Below are 14,800 nucleotides of genomic sequence, written 5' to 3' on the forward strand. Positions count from 1 at the left end.
CGAAGTGTACGTAATTGCACGCCTCTAGCGGAATACGGGATTAAAAACGTTCGTCGTTAGTTACGCAAGTTATCTCCCTTACTCCAAGAAAGGACACACGAAAGAGAAACTACTTTCTGCGGTCTATAATGAATCCAACAAGCACGCCTGTGCTGTCTTAAACCTCATAGAAATTATCTAAATAACTCCAATTAGAAATTACAGCATTCTGTACGTTGTTCTGTGTGGAGGCTGACTTAAAAACACTGTTTTTTTTTGTTTTAGACGCGTAGGAGAAGGCATTTCGTGTTTATGATATCAACAGAAAGAAAAAAACGCCTCACAACAAAATTATAAACAAATAAACAAATAAACATTTAACAATTTTCTTCTATTGATATCAAATTAATATTAAAATGAAACCTGAATTGACCCAACAATATCGTTTTAAAAAAACCGTAATCTTGAACGAAAAACACAGTACTCAACGTAAAGTTTTATAATAGCCTGTTACAAATAATTAATGAAAGACGTGTGGATTTAATTGTTTAATTAAAAAGACGTTGAAAAGTTCGTATTTTGTGTAATTGAAAATTTAACAACATGATTTATATTTATATAAGAAATCAGACTATACCAAGAGAATAATTTGACCACTAGTGCAAAAATTACCATTCGAAAGAACAAAGACGGAAAACAAACAAAAAATAAACAAATTAGGCCCTAAAATTACTCAGTAACTTAAAAGTTGTCTCACTCTAATATTTATCTTAAAATAAGTAAAAATTATGTCATTTAACTCCCAGTTTTCAACTTTTTCTACATGCATGTGCAGAAAATAAACAGGTGTCTTCTATTCCGTCCGCAATTTATGGGAAAACTAAATCTAAATTTAGAACATATTGAAATTGAAAGTACACATGTAAGATAAAATATAACATGTCATTTCTTCTTTCACAAATTCCAATTTCGAAGAGAGATATAGCGAAATCTGTTTTCTTTTATTGTGCCTGTGTGCATCATTCAAAATTAGAGAATGTAATTTTGAAGTATCAAGTCTCAATTCAAGATTATGAATGAATAGAATATAGAATTACAGGAAGGGGGGGGGGGGGGGGGGTAGGACCTTTATCGGAACTCCGGGATCGGGTGATTTTTAAGCTCGGGATTTCGGGATTGACCTTTTCGGGATCCGGGAATTCTATTTCCGAATTTCGGGTAGTCGGGATTTAAATTTTTTTAAATTCGGGACCTCGGGATTTTGTGTTTTTAAGCCCTGGATTTCGGGATCTGGATCCCTCCTTCCCTCCTCCCTCTATTATGGTTAAAGAAAAGAGGTCAGGGAAGTTTTGTGAAACTTGTAACTGCAATTTAATATTATATTTAGTGGAATGAGAGGTGAAATGTGTTCAGACTATTACATTTCGATTTTTTTTTTAATTTAACCCAAGTTTACTGCAAGGGGTGTTTAACGACCTCGATGATTATCCATGAGGATCTCGCACTCGGTCAGCTCTAGGTTTTCACCTAGTTCATGATCATACAAGAATTGAGAAGCCTGTGGTTTGCTAGTCTTATAATATGAGACTTTGGAGTTCATATAATTTACATTCAACGTTTTTTATCGAATATTTCAAGGCTTTTTGACTATCAATGTTGACCCCTCCCCCAATTGATTGGATAAAATGAATAGATTGCCGCCCCTATTTCAAACTGAAGACCTATAAACTGACTGGTATTCGAATTTGTTAAAAGAAATAATTGGTATCTGTGGACAGGGGCGTAGCTGCCGTTAGGCACTTTAGGCACGTGCCTACACATAATTTTTTCACATTTTTTTGTTTTATTAAAAATAAATTAATAAACAATGTTATCTGTAGTTGAAAGCCGGTGAAGTTGTCAAAACTCTATAATTATCGAATGTCATGTGTACACAGTTGACTGAATACCTAGCTATGCCCCTGACTCATATTGATTCAATACCGCAATGCCGAAAAAAATCATTTGTTTCCGCGAATTCCGAACAGCTAGAAATATATTCCCGAGTTTCAATTTGAGTAACTCGAATAATTCAAGCCCTTTCCATGTCCGACTTTCTCCCACACGAGAAATGTAGCATGCGTACATCAGCTGAATAATACGACTGAATTATTCGGGTTACAATTTGTGTAAATCCCGAATGCACATAAAAGTAAAGGTCCAGCCAGACTTTCGGAAAAGGACTGTTGTAGATTTCAGATTGATTTCCAGAAATAAAAATCATACAAAAATGTTTCACTCAAATATTCGTCTTCAGACGTGTAAAGTTAATTACAACGGTTACTAGCCGGTGGGTCTGGATTGTGATAAAAAGAAGCGCATGTGATGCTTAAAATATATAATGTCGTGGCTCAGGGATGTGTTGAATTAAAGAGATGCTTATGCGGCACAAAGATAAGATTAATTTACCCAAATGTACTAAGAATTACCACACAACTTAAATTTACTTAAATATTGATTTTTTATCGTGTGCCAGACAGATGGCTGATATTCTGAGAAGAGACCTTGATAAAATGAAGTTTTATGGGAACAAAGATTTTGAAAACACGTCGCAGTGTTTAGATTTTAACAAAAATAAGGCACCAATTAAGGTAGAAAATAGTTCTAGTTTATAATGGAAAAAATGTCAACAGTTTTCTAGCTTGGTGATCTCCGCACGCACCCGAATATAATAGACAAATACAATACAATAATACACAAAACGTAACATAAAGAACTAAAGACCGAGCAACACGAACTCCAACAAAACGGTATATTATATTTCATACAAGTATAGAACTATATGAAGCGTCGTAACTGTTGCTGCAACGTCAATAACGTTGTCGTTGTTTTTTGTTTTTTTACACTCAAGATTCAACTTTAACAGTGTATAGCTTGAAAAGTAGCACGGTTGCTAAGGACTTTCTTTGCACCAATCGATTCCTCAGACATTTTAGAATCGTCTCATAAATTTAAAAAAAAATCGATTGTCTAATATAATAGAAAATCTTTGAAATGTAACAATTCCTGCCGAATTTCACGATTTTTCCTATATATCCTTTGTAATTTTGATGTATGATACTGTTAACTTCAACATCTCGTATCTCAAAAACGAAAACGGTTACCCCCTTTTTTTATTTTATTTTCCGATTTATTTTTACAAGCAGAATCTACATGTAAAATTTTTTAAAAATCTATTGTGTAGTTTAATTACGTGCACTTCGCCTTAAACTAAATTATTGTAAAATTTGAGCGATTTCTGTAATACATTTTTTTTTTTATTTCGATATTACCTTTATTTCTCCTATTACTTCAACAGAAAAAAAACACCTTTACAAAAATGTATGCTTCTTTCGAAGGCAGATTGTGAGCGCAAATGAACGGTGACCCCACTTTTTTATTTTATTTTTCTATTAACTATAAGACAAAGTTTATTTATAGAAAAATATAGACAAATCCTATATAAATGATTTAGACCCGCGAACCCCCTTAAAAGGTTTTACACTAGTCATTTTTGGGGCCCTTCGTTTATAGCTTGCTGTTTATCTTGAGCCAAGGCTCCTTGTTTAAGAACGTACTTTGACATATACTTAAGGTTTTCTTTTACAATTTATGACTTGAATGGAGAGTTGTCTCATTACGGCTCTAAAAACACATCTTCTTATATCTATATTAGTGGTCAGTTTTTACAACACAGAACATGCGTTTTACTGCAATCCCTTCTTCTTTCTGTTCATCTGTCTGTTTGTAACATTGATAACAATGAGTGTTACTTGTCTTCAGAATTTAAAGGAATGATTGATATAATTTTTAAGATGACCTTTTATCCATTAATACCATATAGCAAATTGTATCTTTGATAAATGTATTGATTCACATATTTATCACATATTTATCCAAGAATATATATATGAAATTTACTCTATTTGGTGAATTCTTTTAAATCCAACCTAGATGAAGGATTGTAAGAAAAGGCGTTTTATTATAGACTAACATACATACTAGACCTTAATTATGTTCATTTAACATCTGTTGTCTTAAAAACTGGCATTGTTGATAATGGGGTTAACCACCAGAAAATTGTTGAATCTTTCATTAAAAATAAGTTGTAGATTTTTAAAACATAAATATGGCCAAAGGGAGGTAATTCAGATTTTTCTTATATAAAATCTTCACACATGTTTATTGTTAAAGGAGATTTTGAACAAATTTCTATTGAAATCCAGTTGGTTTAAGTTTCTCTTCTCTTAATAAACCTCTAGTTATTATAATGAAATTCTTTGTAGGCAGGAACTCTACCGCTTTATGTTTTCAATTTAAAGATTTGAAGAGTGGGTAAATAGATTGTAACTTAATTATATCTCTTTCATCCTGGTAGTTTCTAAGAGTGTTTGAAGTGGAGTGAAACTTTAACAAACAAAAAGAGTGTACACCCATTTAAGCATTGTGATTAATTCTTAGTGCCAAAGAGCAAACCATAACTTAATGCTTGCAAATTATACTGAAAGTTTCAGCAACAATTATTTGTGGTTGAATTGTAAGTTGCTAAGTATATATCAAAAAACATTTCATATGATGCAATTGAAAATCAAGTTAATGTGGATAATAAAAATAAAATATGTCATTGTTGAAAGCCATATTGGAGGGTCTGGAGGGGGGGGGTCTACTATTCTGTAAACATTTAATTTTCACCCGTTTTTTCTCAAATCTTCAAAAAAAAATAACCCTTTTTTTTCTCTAATACTCAAAAAATTAACCCCTTTTTTCTCTAATCTTCATTTTTTTGCTTGTTATTCTCTAATCTTCATTTTTTAAGGGCATTATTCTTTAATCATTTTACCCCATCCAAACCCTCATATTGCTTATCTTCGTCACTTGAACTCCTATGGATAGTTTACTCATTGTCAATCATACCATATATCTCCTTATTTTTATATGACAACAAGCCAATACATTATACAATACAAGTACATCAAAGATGAACATCTAAAGTTATAAGACAGTATAAATGATAAAAAGGCACTCACATGGTGTAGGACAAGCTTTTTAAAATCACTTTAAGATAACGTAGATTAATGCAGTGAATAAAATCAGCACTGGATGATAATAGATCTAACTTTATTGTGATAATATATGGGGACGGGAAAGAACACACTGTACCACAGGTTGCATTAAGATTTATCCTAGTCCTTCTGTACCTCTATAATGTCAGTAAACTCAAAATTGATTTCTATTCTATTACTTTATTTTGACTCAACCAAATATTAAACTTAAAGTTATACAGACAAATAAAATTGAGAATGGAAATGGGGAATGTGCCAAAGAGACAACAACCCGACCATAGAAAAAAAACAACAACAGCAGAAGGTCACCAACAGGTCTTGAATGTAGCGAGAAAAACTCACATTATTATGAATACTGTTCTTGAGTTATGTCCCTTTAGAATTTTATATGCAAGCAGGGTGCATCATATGTATCACATTGATTATTTCTTGTACAATCACCAATGATCACATGATAAATTTTAAGTTAAATTTTTTTTCTAATTTCAGGGCGGTAATGCCTTATCTGTTACTAAATCAGGACCAGCCTCTGGAGGAGCACCACCACCACCAGGTGCACCACTCCCACCCCCTCCACCTCCCCCACCAGCTCCTACTCCTGAGTCAGGTGATAATAACGGAGGAGATGACAGCAGAGCACAGCTTTTTGAAAGTCTTCAGAAGGGAACTGATATTACTAAAGGTTAGAATATATATAAGGAAAAGTTAATGACAAAAAAAAAAAAAAAATCACAAGTTACAAAACCAGAACAGCAATGGCCAAACTGAAAAAAGAAATAAAGACACTAGAAATCTATTTCAACAGTAGTGCTTTAGATGCAGGAGTCCTCTCACATCTTGAGACTTGAGCTACATGTAACTTGACATAGGAAAATTTAGTTAAGCTTTTAATTAGATAGTTTTGAGTAAATCAATGACACAGTAGCCATACTACACTAAAAAAAAGACATTAAAGGGATGTGGTAATCAAAATTATAAAAATTTTACACAAACAAAAATGTCACTCCAATTTATGGTACTAAGTGTAATGTACCATCTAACGACTACTAGATCTGCTCCTTAAATGGTAATAATTGAAGCATGGGATTGAATTCACATTAATATTGATCATTGTACATTCAATATTGAAATAGGAACAAAATGCATTAGATTGATATTTACCATTCTAACAAAAATGGGGGCCTCAGTGATCGGGTGGTCTAAGAAGTTACTACTGTTATCACTAGCCAGTCAACACTAAGGTTGAGAATTTGAACCCCGCTTGTGCAGGTGCACTCGACTCTAATCTTAATTGACTAGGACTCCAATCTTAATTGACTAGGATTGTCAGTTTTCCTTTCAAAGGTCAGTGGTTTTCTCTGGGCACAGCAGCTTCCTCCACCAATAAAAACTGGCCGCAGTGAAATAGTCCAAAAGTGGTGCTTAAAAGTGGTGTTAAAACACAAAAAATCAAATCAAGCTAACAAAAATGTTGACCTGCACTGAGCAGATATATCTATTTCAGGATTAAAGAAAGTTACAGATGACATGAAAACCCACAAGAACCCCAAACTTCGTGAAGGACCAGCCCCATACAAGGCCACACAACAAGGTCCAAAGCCTTACTCCAAACCAACAGGACCAGTTACAGCAGTCAAACCAGTCGCCAAGCCTGTGGCAGCTGATAAACCACCGGTGTTTGAATTACAGAATAAAAAATGGGCTGTTGTAAGTAACTCAATTCTGATATCATATAGTAGGATTTAATATTGCTATGTTTTTACAGGTGGGGAAAGTAAGTACTGTAGATTCGGAAATTGTTACGTGCATTTATTATTGCGATTTTGTCATTTTAGGCTGAAATTGCAATTTTAATTTTTATGATTTTGAGAAAAGTCCTGTTTAATTTATATAAGATATTTCAAAATGCGAGTTTAAATTATTGCGTTCACAAGTTTCGCACATTTTTCGCAAACCTTGCAATCATTTCTGAATTTACAGCACTTGTTTTGGGAAATCACAGTTTTTATGGAAGGATTCCTGTAAATTCACAGACAGATTGCATATTTAAAACAACAGTAAAACAGTATATTTTTTTTTATTTTTACAAATTTTTTATGTCTCAAAATTGATTTCTGTTCACTAACTAACAAATGTATTGAAACTTATAATCAATTCTTATTACAACAAAACTCAGATCAAGTTCAAATTTGAGTTCTGTCACTTTTACTGTTCTTGAGTTTTGTCCCTTTATATTAAAGATTATATTCACACTGGTAGGGAACGATAAATGGCTGACCCGTGTTAAGAGAGAGCCATATCTCTTGCACGTTATAGACACCCTTGTAGATTCCGAAAAAGAGTAGGCTAATGCCGCTACAAGGCAGCATTCGCACCCGCAAAGTGGAAAGGGATTAATATAAGTTGCAAAACTTGTTTCCCAATCCACTTTAAATAGATATGTTTAAACTAAACTGGACACATTTATTTTAATCATGTCATATTTCTTATTTCAGGAATACCAAAAAGGCAACAAAAACATTGTTATAGATAATACAGAGTTAAAACAGACAGTTTATGCCTTTAAATGTACCGACAGTACAATCATAGTCAAAGGAAAGGTCAACTCTATTATCTTAGGTAAGAAAAGGTCAACTCTATTTTCTTAGGTAAGCAAAGGTTAACTCTATCATCTTAGGTAAGGAAAAGACAACTCTATTATCTTAGATAAGGAAAAGACAACTCTATTATCTTAGGTAAGCAAAGGTCAACTCTATCATCTTAGGTAAGAAAAGGTCAACTCTATTATCTTAGGTAAGAAAAGGTCAACTCTATTATCTTAGGTAAGGAAAGGTCAACTCTATTATCTTAGGTAAGGAAAGGTCAACTCTATTATCTTAGGTAAGAAAAGGTCAACTCTATCATCTTAGGTAAGGAAAGGTCAACTCTATCATCTTAGGTAAGGAAAGGTCAACTCTATTATCTTAGGTAAGGAAAGGTCAACTCTATTATCTTAGGTAAGAAAAGGTCAATTTTTTTTAGATCATGGTCAACGGAGAGGTCAACTCTATAAACCATTAGTTATCTGGTGTGAGCCAAGGCTCCGTGTTGAAGGCCGTACATTGACCTATAATGATTTACTTTTTTAAATTGTTATTTGGATGGAGAGTTGTCTCATTGGTACTCACACCACATCTTCCTATATCTATATATTTTGTGGACTTTTTCTAGTATTTTTTTTATTATAAAAGTAAGAAGCTATATTATTGTATAGCAATATAATATTTCCCACAGAAAGTAACCAAAAGTTAGCGTGCAATAAATTCAATTATTGCACTAGTGCAATAAATCTTCAAATTTCATGACGTCATCAAAGACAAAACCTCAGTTTATACCAATTTTTACTTTCAAATATTATATTGCTATACAATAAAAGGGTTATTGCATGAATATTGGGGAATATTTTCCCTCGTAGAACATATATTGCACTCACAAGCACGCGCAATATAAAATTCTACTCTGGACAATATTCCCCAATATTCATGCAATAACCCTGTAGTATGATTGCCAATGAGGCAACTCTTGACCAGAGACCAAATGACATAGAAGTTAAAAACTACAGGTCACTGTACTGCTTTAAACAACAATCAATAAAAAATATACAACATAGTCACCTTTAAAACGCCCCAGAATGACAAATGTTAAGGTGGTACCCAACACCTTAACAAAAATTTAGTTGGCTAGTTTAATTTTCTTGAAATTTTAAAGTAATAAAGTATTTACTTTGACCCTTTGACAAAAATATAAAAATTCTACAAAATTTGAACCAACCGTTTTATCAGAAAAATTACACTGGTTATATAACAGTTTGACAAACACATATTTTGATCATTGAGAAGCTTGACATTCCCTTAACAACACAACGTAATTAAAACTTATAGCTTATTTTACAGAGTTATCTCCCTGTAGTGTTAGGTACCACCTTAAACAATTCAAACAAGAAAATAACAGCCTGGTTTATATACTAAACAACAAAAAAAATAAAAGAAATTGGCACCATCTATGTAATATTTTAAAAATGCAACTTAAAAAAGATCATTTTCTTTTTATTACTAAAGTTAAATTGTTATCAATTATTTTGGTCCATACCAATTTTCGTGGATTAAGATAAAATTTACATGTTAGTGTTGGTTACCTGTACCAGCGAAATCCACAAAAATTGGAAACCAATGAATACTAATGAATCCATAGAACTTCACATAGGAATAACATATTATTATATACCTCAAATAAGTCATCTTTATTTTAACAAAATCTGTATACAAGCCTATAGAAAAAAAATTATTCGTTGAACAGTTAATTTTGTGGTTTACCTGTACCCATGAAATTTACAAAATTTGGTATCGGACAAGTAATAATGAACCCACAGCACTTCACATAGGACAATCACATTAAATATCTTAAATAATTAATTATTTATTTTAACAGATAGCTGTAAAAAAGTAGGAATAGCTTTTGATGATGTTTTAGCCTCATTAGAATTTGTCAACTGTCAGAGTGTTAAAGGACAGGTAAGAGTTATCTTCCTTACATTGCTTTACTGGATATACTCTCCACATTTTTTCATTCTTCCCCAGTTACAATTCTTGGATTTTACAAGTAGGTATGATTCTGAGGTTATTATACCTATGCAATATTTGTGTCAGGTATAATGTTTTATAATGTTGACCAGTCAGTCAGACTTGGTCTTGTCATCACAACTCCTGTGAAACCTCAACAGAATTTCATGAAACATTATAGATGATAAAAATACTATGTAGATGTGCATTTATACAGGAAATTATATCAATTTTTTTTCTCTGAGTTATGCCTCTTTGTATGTATGTTGGAACGTGGGGTATGGGAGGGTGCTCACAAAGGTACTTTAATTTGAAAGACAATATGAAAGACTTATATGGGATTGCTGCATTGTTTGTGAATATCAAGTCATATTTTATTCAGTGTTAATCATTTTGGATATCATTTAACTAGAACAGAATTCCTGAAATTAGAACAGAAGATTGCATTTTGAATGTTTATAATCAAATAACTTCATGGATGTTTAAAGTGATCACTGGTGACAAAAAGTATGAGGCCGGTCATCCTTAGATTTTATTTCTTGGTAGAAGGCGATATCATTACAATAAAAGAAATAAGATAAAGTATGATTGTTAATGAGCCAACACTCCACTCAGTGGCGGATCCAGCCATTTTAAAAAGGTGGGGTTCCAACTATATGTCCCCATTCAAATGCATTGATCGGCCAAAAAAAAGGGGGGTTCCAACCCCCCGGAACCCCCCTCCCCCTGGATCCGCCAATGCCACTAGAGACCAAATGATATAAGGGTTAGCAACTTTACCTCACCATATAGCCTTTAACAATGAACTAAACCAAAACCACAAAGCAAACTCATATAACCCCAAAAAGACAATTGTAGCCTTTAACAATGAACTAAACCAAAACCACAAAGCAAACTCATATACCCCCAAAAAGACAAATGTAGCCTTTAACAATGAGCTAAACTAAAACCACAAAGCAAACTCATATACCCCCAAAAAGACAAATGTAGCCTTTAACAATGAACTAAACCAAAACCACAAAGCAAACTCATATACCCCCAAAAAGACAAATGTAGCCTTTAACAATGAGCTAAACTAAAACCACAAAGCAAACTCATATACCCCCAAAAAGACAAATGTAGCCTTTAACAATGAACTAAACCAAAACCACAAAGCAAACTCATATACCCTCAAAAAGACAATTGTAGCCTTTAACAATGAGCTAAACTAAAACCACAAAGCAAACTCATATACCCTCAAAAAGACAAATGTAGCCTTTAACAATGAGCTAAACCAAAACCACAAAGCAAACTCATATACCCTCAAAAAGACAAATGTAGCCTTTAACAATGAGCTAAACCAAAACCACAAAGCAAACTCATATACCCCCAAAAAGACAAATGTAGCCTTTAACAATGAGCTAAACTAAAACCACAAAGCAAACTCATATACCCCCAAAAAGACAAATGTAGCCTTTAACAATGAACTAAACCAAAACCACAAAGCAAACTCATATAACCCCAAAAAGACAAATGTAGCCTTTAACAATGAGCTAAACCAAAACCACAAAGCAAACTCATATACCCCCAAAAAGACAATTGTAGCCTTTAACAATGAGCTAAACCAAAACCACAAAGCAAACTCATATACCCCCAAAAAGACAAATGTAGCCTTTAACAATGAACTAAACCAAAACCACAAAGCAAACTCATATAACCCCAAAAAGACAAATGTAGCCTTTAACAATGAGCTAAACTAAAACCACAAAGCAAACTCATATACCCCCAAAAAGACAATTGTAGCCTTTAACAATGAGCTAAACCAAAACCACAAAGCAAACTCATATACCCCCAAAAAGACAATTGTAGCCTTTAACAATGAGCTAAACCAAAACCACAAAGCAAACTCATATACCCCCAAAAAGACAAATGTAGCCTTTAACAATGAACTAAACCAAAACCACAAAGCAAACTCATATACCCCCAAAAAGACAAATGTAGCCTTTAACAATGAACTAAACCAAAACCACAAAGCAAACTCATATACCCCCAAAAAGACAAATGTAGCCTTTAACAATGAGCTAAACCAAAACCACAAAGCAAACTCATATACCCCCAAAAAGACAAATGTAGCCTTTAACAATGAGCTAAACTAAAACCACAAAGCAAACTCATATACCCCCAAAAAGACAATTGTAGCCTTTAACAATGAGCTAAACCAAAACCACAAAGCAAACTCATATACCCCCAAAAAGACAAATGTAGCCTTTAACAATGAGCTAAACCAAAACCACAAAGCAAACTCATATACCCCCAAAAAGACAATTGTAGCCTTTAACAATGAGCTAAACCAAAACCACAAAGCAAACTCATATACCCCCAAAAAGACAAATGTAGCCTTTAACAATGAGCTGAACCAAAACCACAAAGCAAACTCATATACCCCCAAAAAGACAAATGTAGCCTTTAACAATGAACTAAACCAAAACCACAAAGCAAACTCATATACCCCCAAAAAGACAAATGTAGCCTTTAACAATGAGCTAAACCAAAACCACAAAGCAAACTCATATACCCCCAAAAAGACAAATGTAGCCTTTAACAATGAACTAAACCAAAACCACAAAGCAAACTCATATACCCCCAAAAAGACAATTGTAGCCTTTAACAATGAACTAAACCAAAACCACAAAGCAAACTCATATACCCCCAAAAAGACAAATGTAGCCTTTAACAATGAGCTAAACTAAAACCACAAAGCAAACTCATATACCCCCAAAAAGACAAATGTAGCCTTTAACAATGAGCTAAACTAAAACCACAAAGCAAACTCATATACCCCCAAAAAGACAATTGTAGCCTTTAACAATGAGCTAAACCAAAACCACAAAGCAAACTCATATACCCCCAAAAAGACAAATGTAGCCTTTAACAATGAACTAAACCAAAACCACAAAGCAAACTCATATACCCTCAAAAAGACAAATGTAGCCTTTAACAATGAACTAAACCAAAACCACAAAGCAAACTCATATACCCCCAAAAAGACAAATGTAGCCTTTAACAATGAGCTAAACCTAAACCACAAAGCAAACTCATATACCCCCAAAAAGACAAATGTAGCCTTTAACAATGAGCTAAACCAAAACCACAAAGCAAACTCATATACCCCCAAAAAGACAATTGTAGCCTTTAACAATGAGCTAAACTAAAACCACAAAGCAAACTCATATACCCCCAAAAAGACAATTGTAGCCTTTAACAATGAGCTAAACCAAAACCACAAAGCAAACTCATATACCCCCAAAAAGACAAATGTAGCCTTTAACAATGAACTAAACCAAAACCACAAAGCAAACTCATATACCCCCAAAAAGACAAATGTAGCCTTTAACAATGAACTAAACCAAAACCACAAAGCAAACTCATATACCCCCAAAAAGACAAATGTAGCCTTTAACAATGAGCTAAACCAAAACCACAAAGCAAACTCATATACCCCCAAAAAGACAATTGTAGCCTTTAACAATGAACTAAACCAAAACCACAAAGCAAACTCATATAACCCCAAAAAGACAATTGTAGCCTTTAACAATGAGCTAAACCAAAACCACAAAGCAAACTCATATACCCCCAAAAAGACAATTGTAGCCTTTAACAATGAGCTAAACCAAAACCACAAAGCAAACTCATATACCCCCAAAAAGACAAATGTAGCCTTTAACAATGAGCTAAACCAAAACCACAAAGCAAACTCATATAACCCCAAAAAGACAATTGTAGCCTTTAACAATGAACTAAACCAAAACCACAAAGCAAACTCATATACCCTCAAAAAGACAAATGTAGCCTTTAACAATGAGCTAAACCAAAACCACAAAGCAAACTCATATACCCCCAAAAAGACAATTGTAGCCTTTAACAATGAGCTAAACCAAAACCACAAAGCAAACTCATATACCCCCAAAAAGACAATTGTAGCCTTTAACAATGAGCTAAACCAAAACCACAAAGCAAACTCATATACCCCCAAAAAGACAATTGTAGCCTTTAACAATGAACTAAACCAAAACCACAAAGCAAACTCATATAACCCCAAAAAGACAATTGTAGCCTTTAACAATGAACTAAACCAAAACCACAAAGCAAACTCATATACCCCCAAAAAGACAAATGTAGCCTTTAACAATGAGCTAAACTAAAACCACAAAGCAAACTCATATAACCCCAAAAAGACAAATGTAGCCTTTAACAATGAGCTAAACTAAAACCACAAAGCAAACTCATATACCCCCAAAAAGACAAATGTAGCCTTTAACAATGAACTAAACCAAAACCACAAAGCAAACTCATATACCCCCAAAAAGACAAATGTAGCCTTTAACAATGAGCTAAACTAAAACCACAAAGCAAACTCATATACCCCCAAAAAGACAAATGTAGCCTTTAACAATGAGCTAAACCAAAACCACAAAGCAAACTCATATACCCCCAAAAAGACAAATGTAGCCTTTAACAATGAGCTAAACCAAAACCACAAAGCAAACTCATATACCCCCAAAAAGACAAATGTAGCCTTTAACAATGAGCTAAACTAAAACCACAAAGCAAACTCATATACCCCCAAAAAGACAAATGTAGCCTTTAACAATGAGCTAAACTAAAACCACAAAGCAAACTCATATACCCCCAAAAAGACAAATGTAACAATTCAATAAAGAACATACACACCCTCATTTATGTACAAAACCAATAAAGTAAAAACAAATATGATAAACACTAACAAACGACAACGGCAGAATTACCTGCTCTGACTTGGAGCAGGCACACAAAGAATATGTTCCAAGTTGTAGGCACCCAACCCTCCTGTTGAATGTTCTTTTCTCACAACAGTACATAAATGAAAATTAAAAACAAATTCGGAAATGTAATATAATTCTGCAAAAAATGATGACAATGGGAGTGGTCAATATTTAGGTTACTTATTTGTATGTTTTTTTTCAGGTTCAAGGAACTATGCCAACAGTCTCTATAGATAAAACTGATGGATGCATGATATACTTAAGTAAAGATTCACTCAACTGTGAAATTATAACGTCAAAATCCTCTGAAATGAATATACTGGTTCCTAAAGATGATGGAGACTTTGTAAGTTGACACTTT

General features: G+C 33.4%; 1 protein-coding gene across 3 annotated transcripts in view; it reads left to right on the forward strand.

Moving 5' to 3' along the window:
* The window catches only part of LOC143054535 (adenylyl cyclase-associated protein 1-like), a 71,149-nt gene that overhangs the window by 53,470 nt on the left and 2,879 nt on the right, over positions 1–14,800 (forward strand). For all 3 annotated transcript variants that reach the window (XM_076227555.1, XM_076227556.1, XM_076227554.1), the window contains exons 9-13: positions 5,550–5,742; positions 6,565–6,767; positions 7,556–7,679; positions 9,528–9,610; positions 14,642–14,785. In XM_076227555.1, coding sequence (XP_076083670.1) covers positions 5,550–5,742; positions 6,565–6,767; positions 7,556–7,679; positions 9,528–9,610; positions 14,642–14,785 — 747 coding nt within the window. The remainder of the gene's footprint in view (positions 1–5,549; positions 5,743–6,564; positions 6,768–7,555; positions 7,680–9,527; positions 9,611–14,641; positions 14,786–14,800) is intronic.

Source organism: Mytilus galloprovincialis, chromosome 12, assembly GCF_965363235.1.
Source record: "Mytilus galloprovincialis chromosome 12, xbMytGall1.hap1.1, whole genome shotgun sequence".
Classification (NCBI taxonomy): domain Eukaryota; kingdom Metazoa; phylum Mollusca; class Bivalvia; order Mytilida; family Mytilidae; genus Mytilus; species Mytilus galloprovincialis.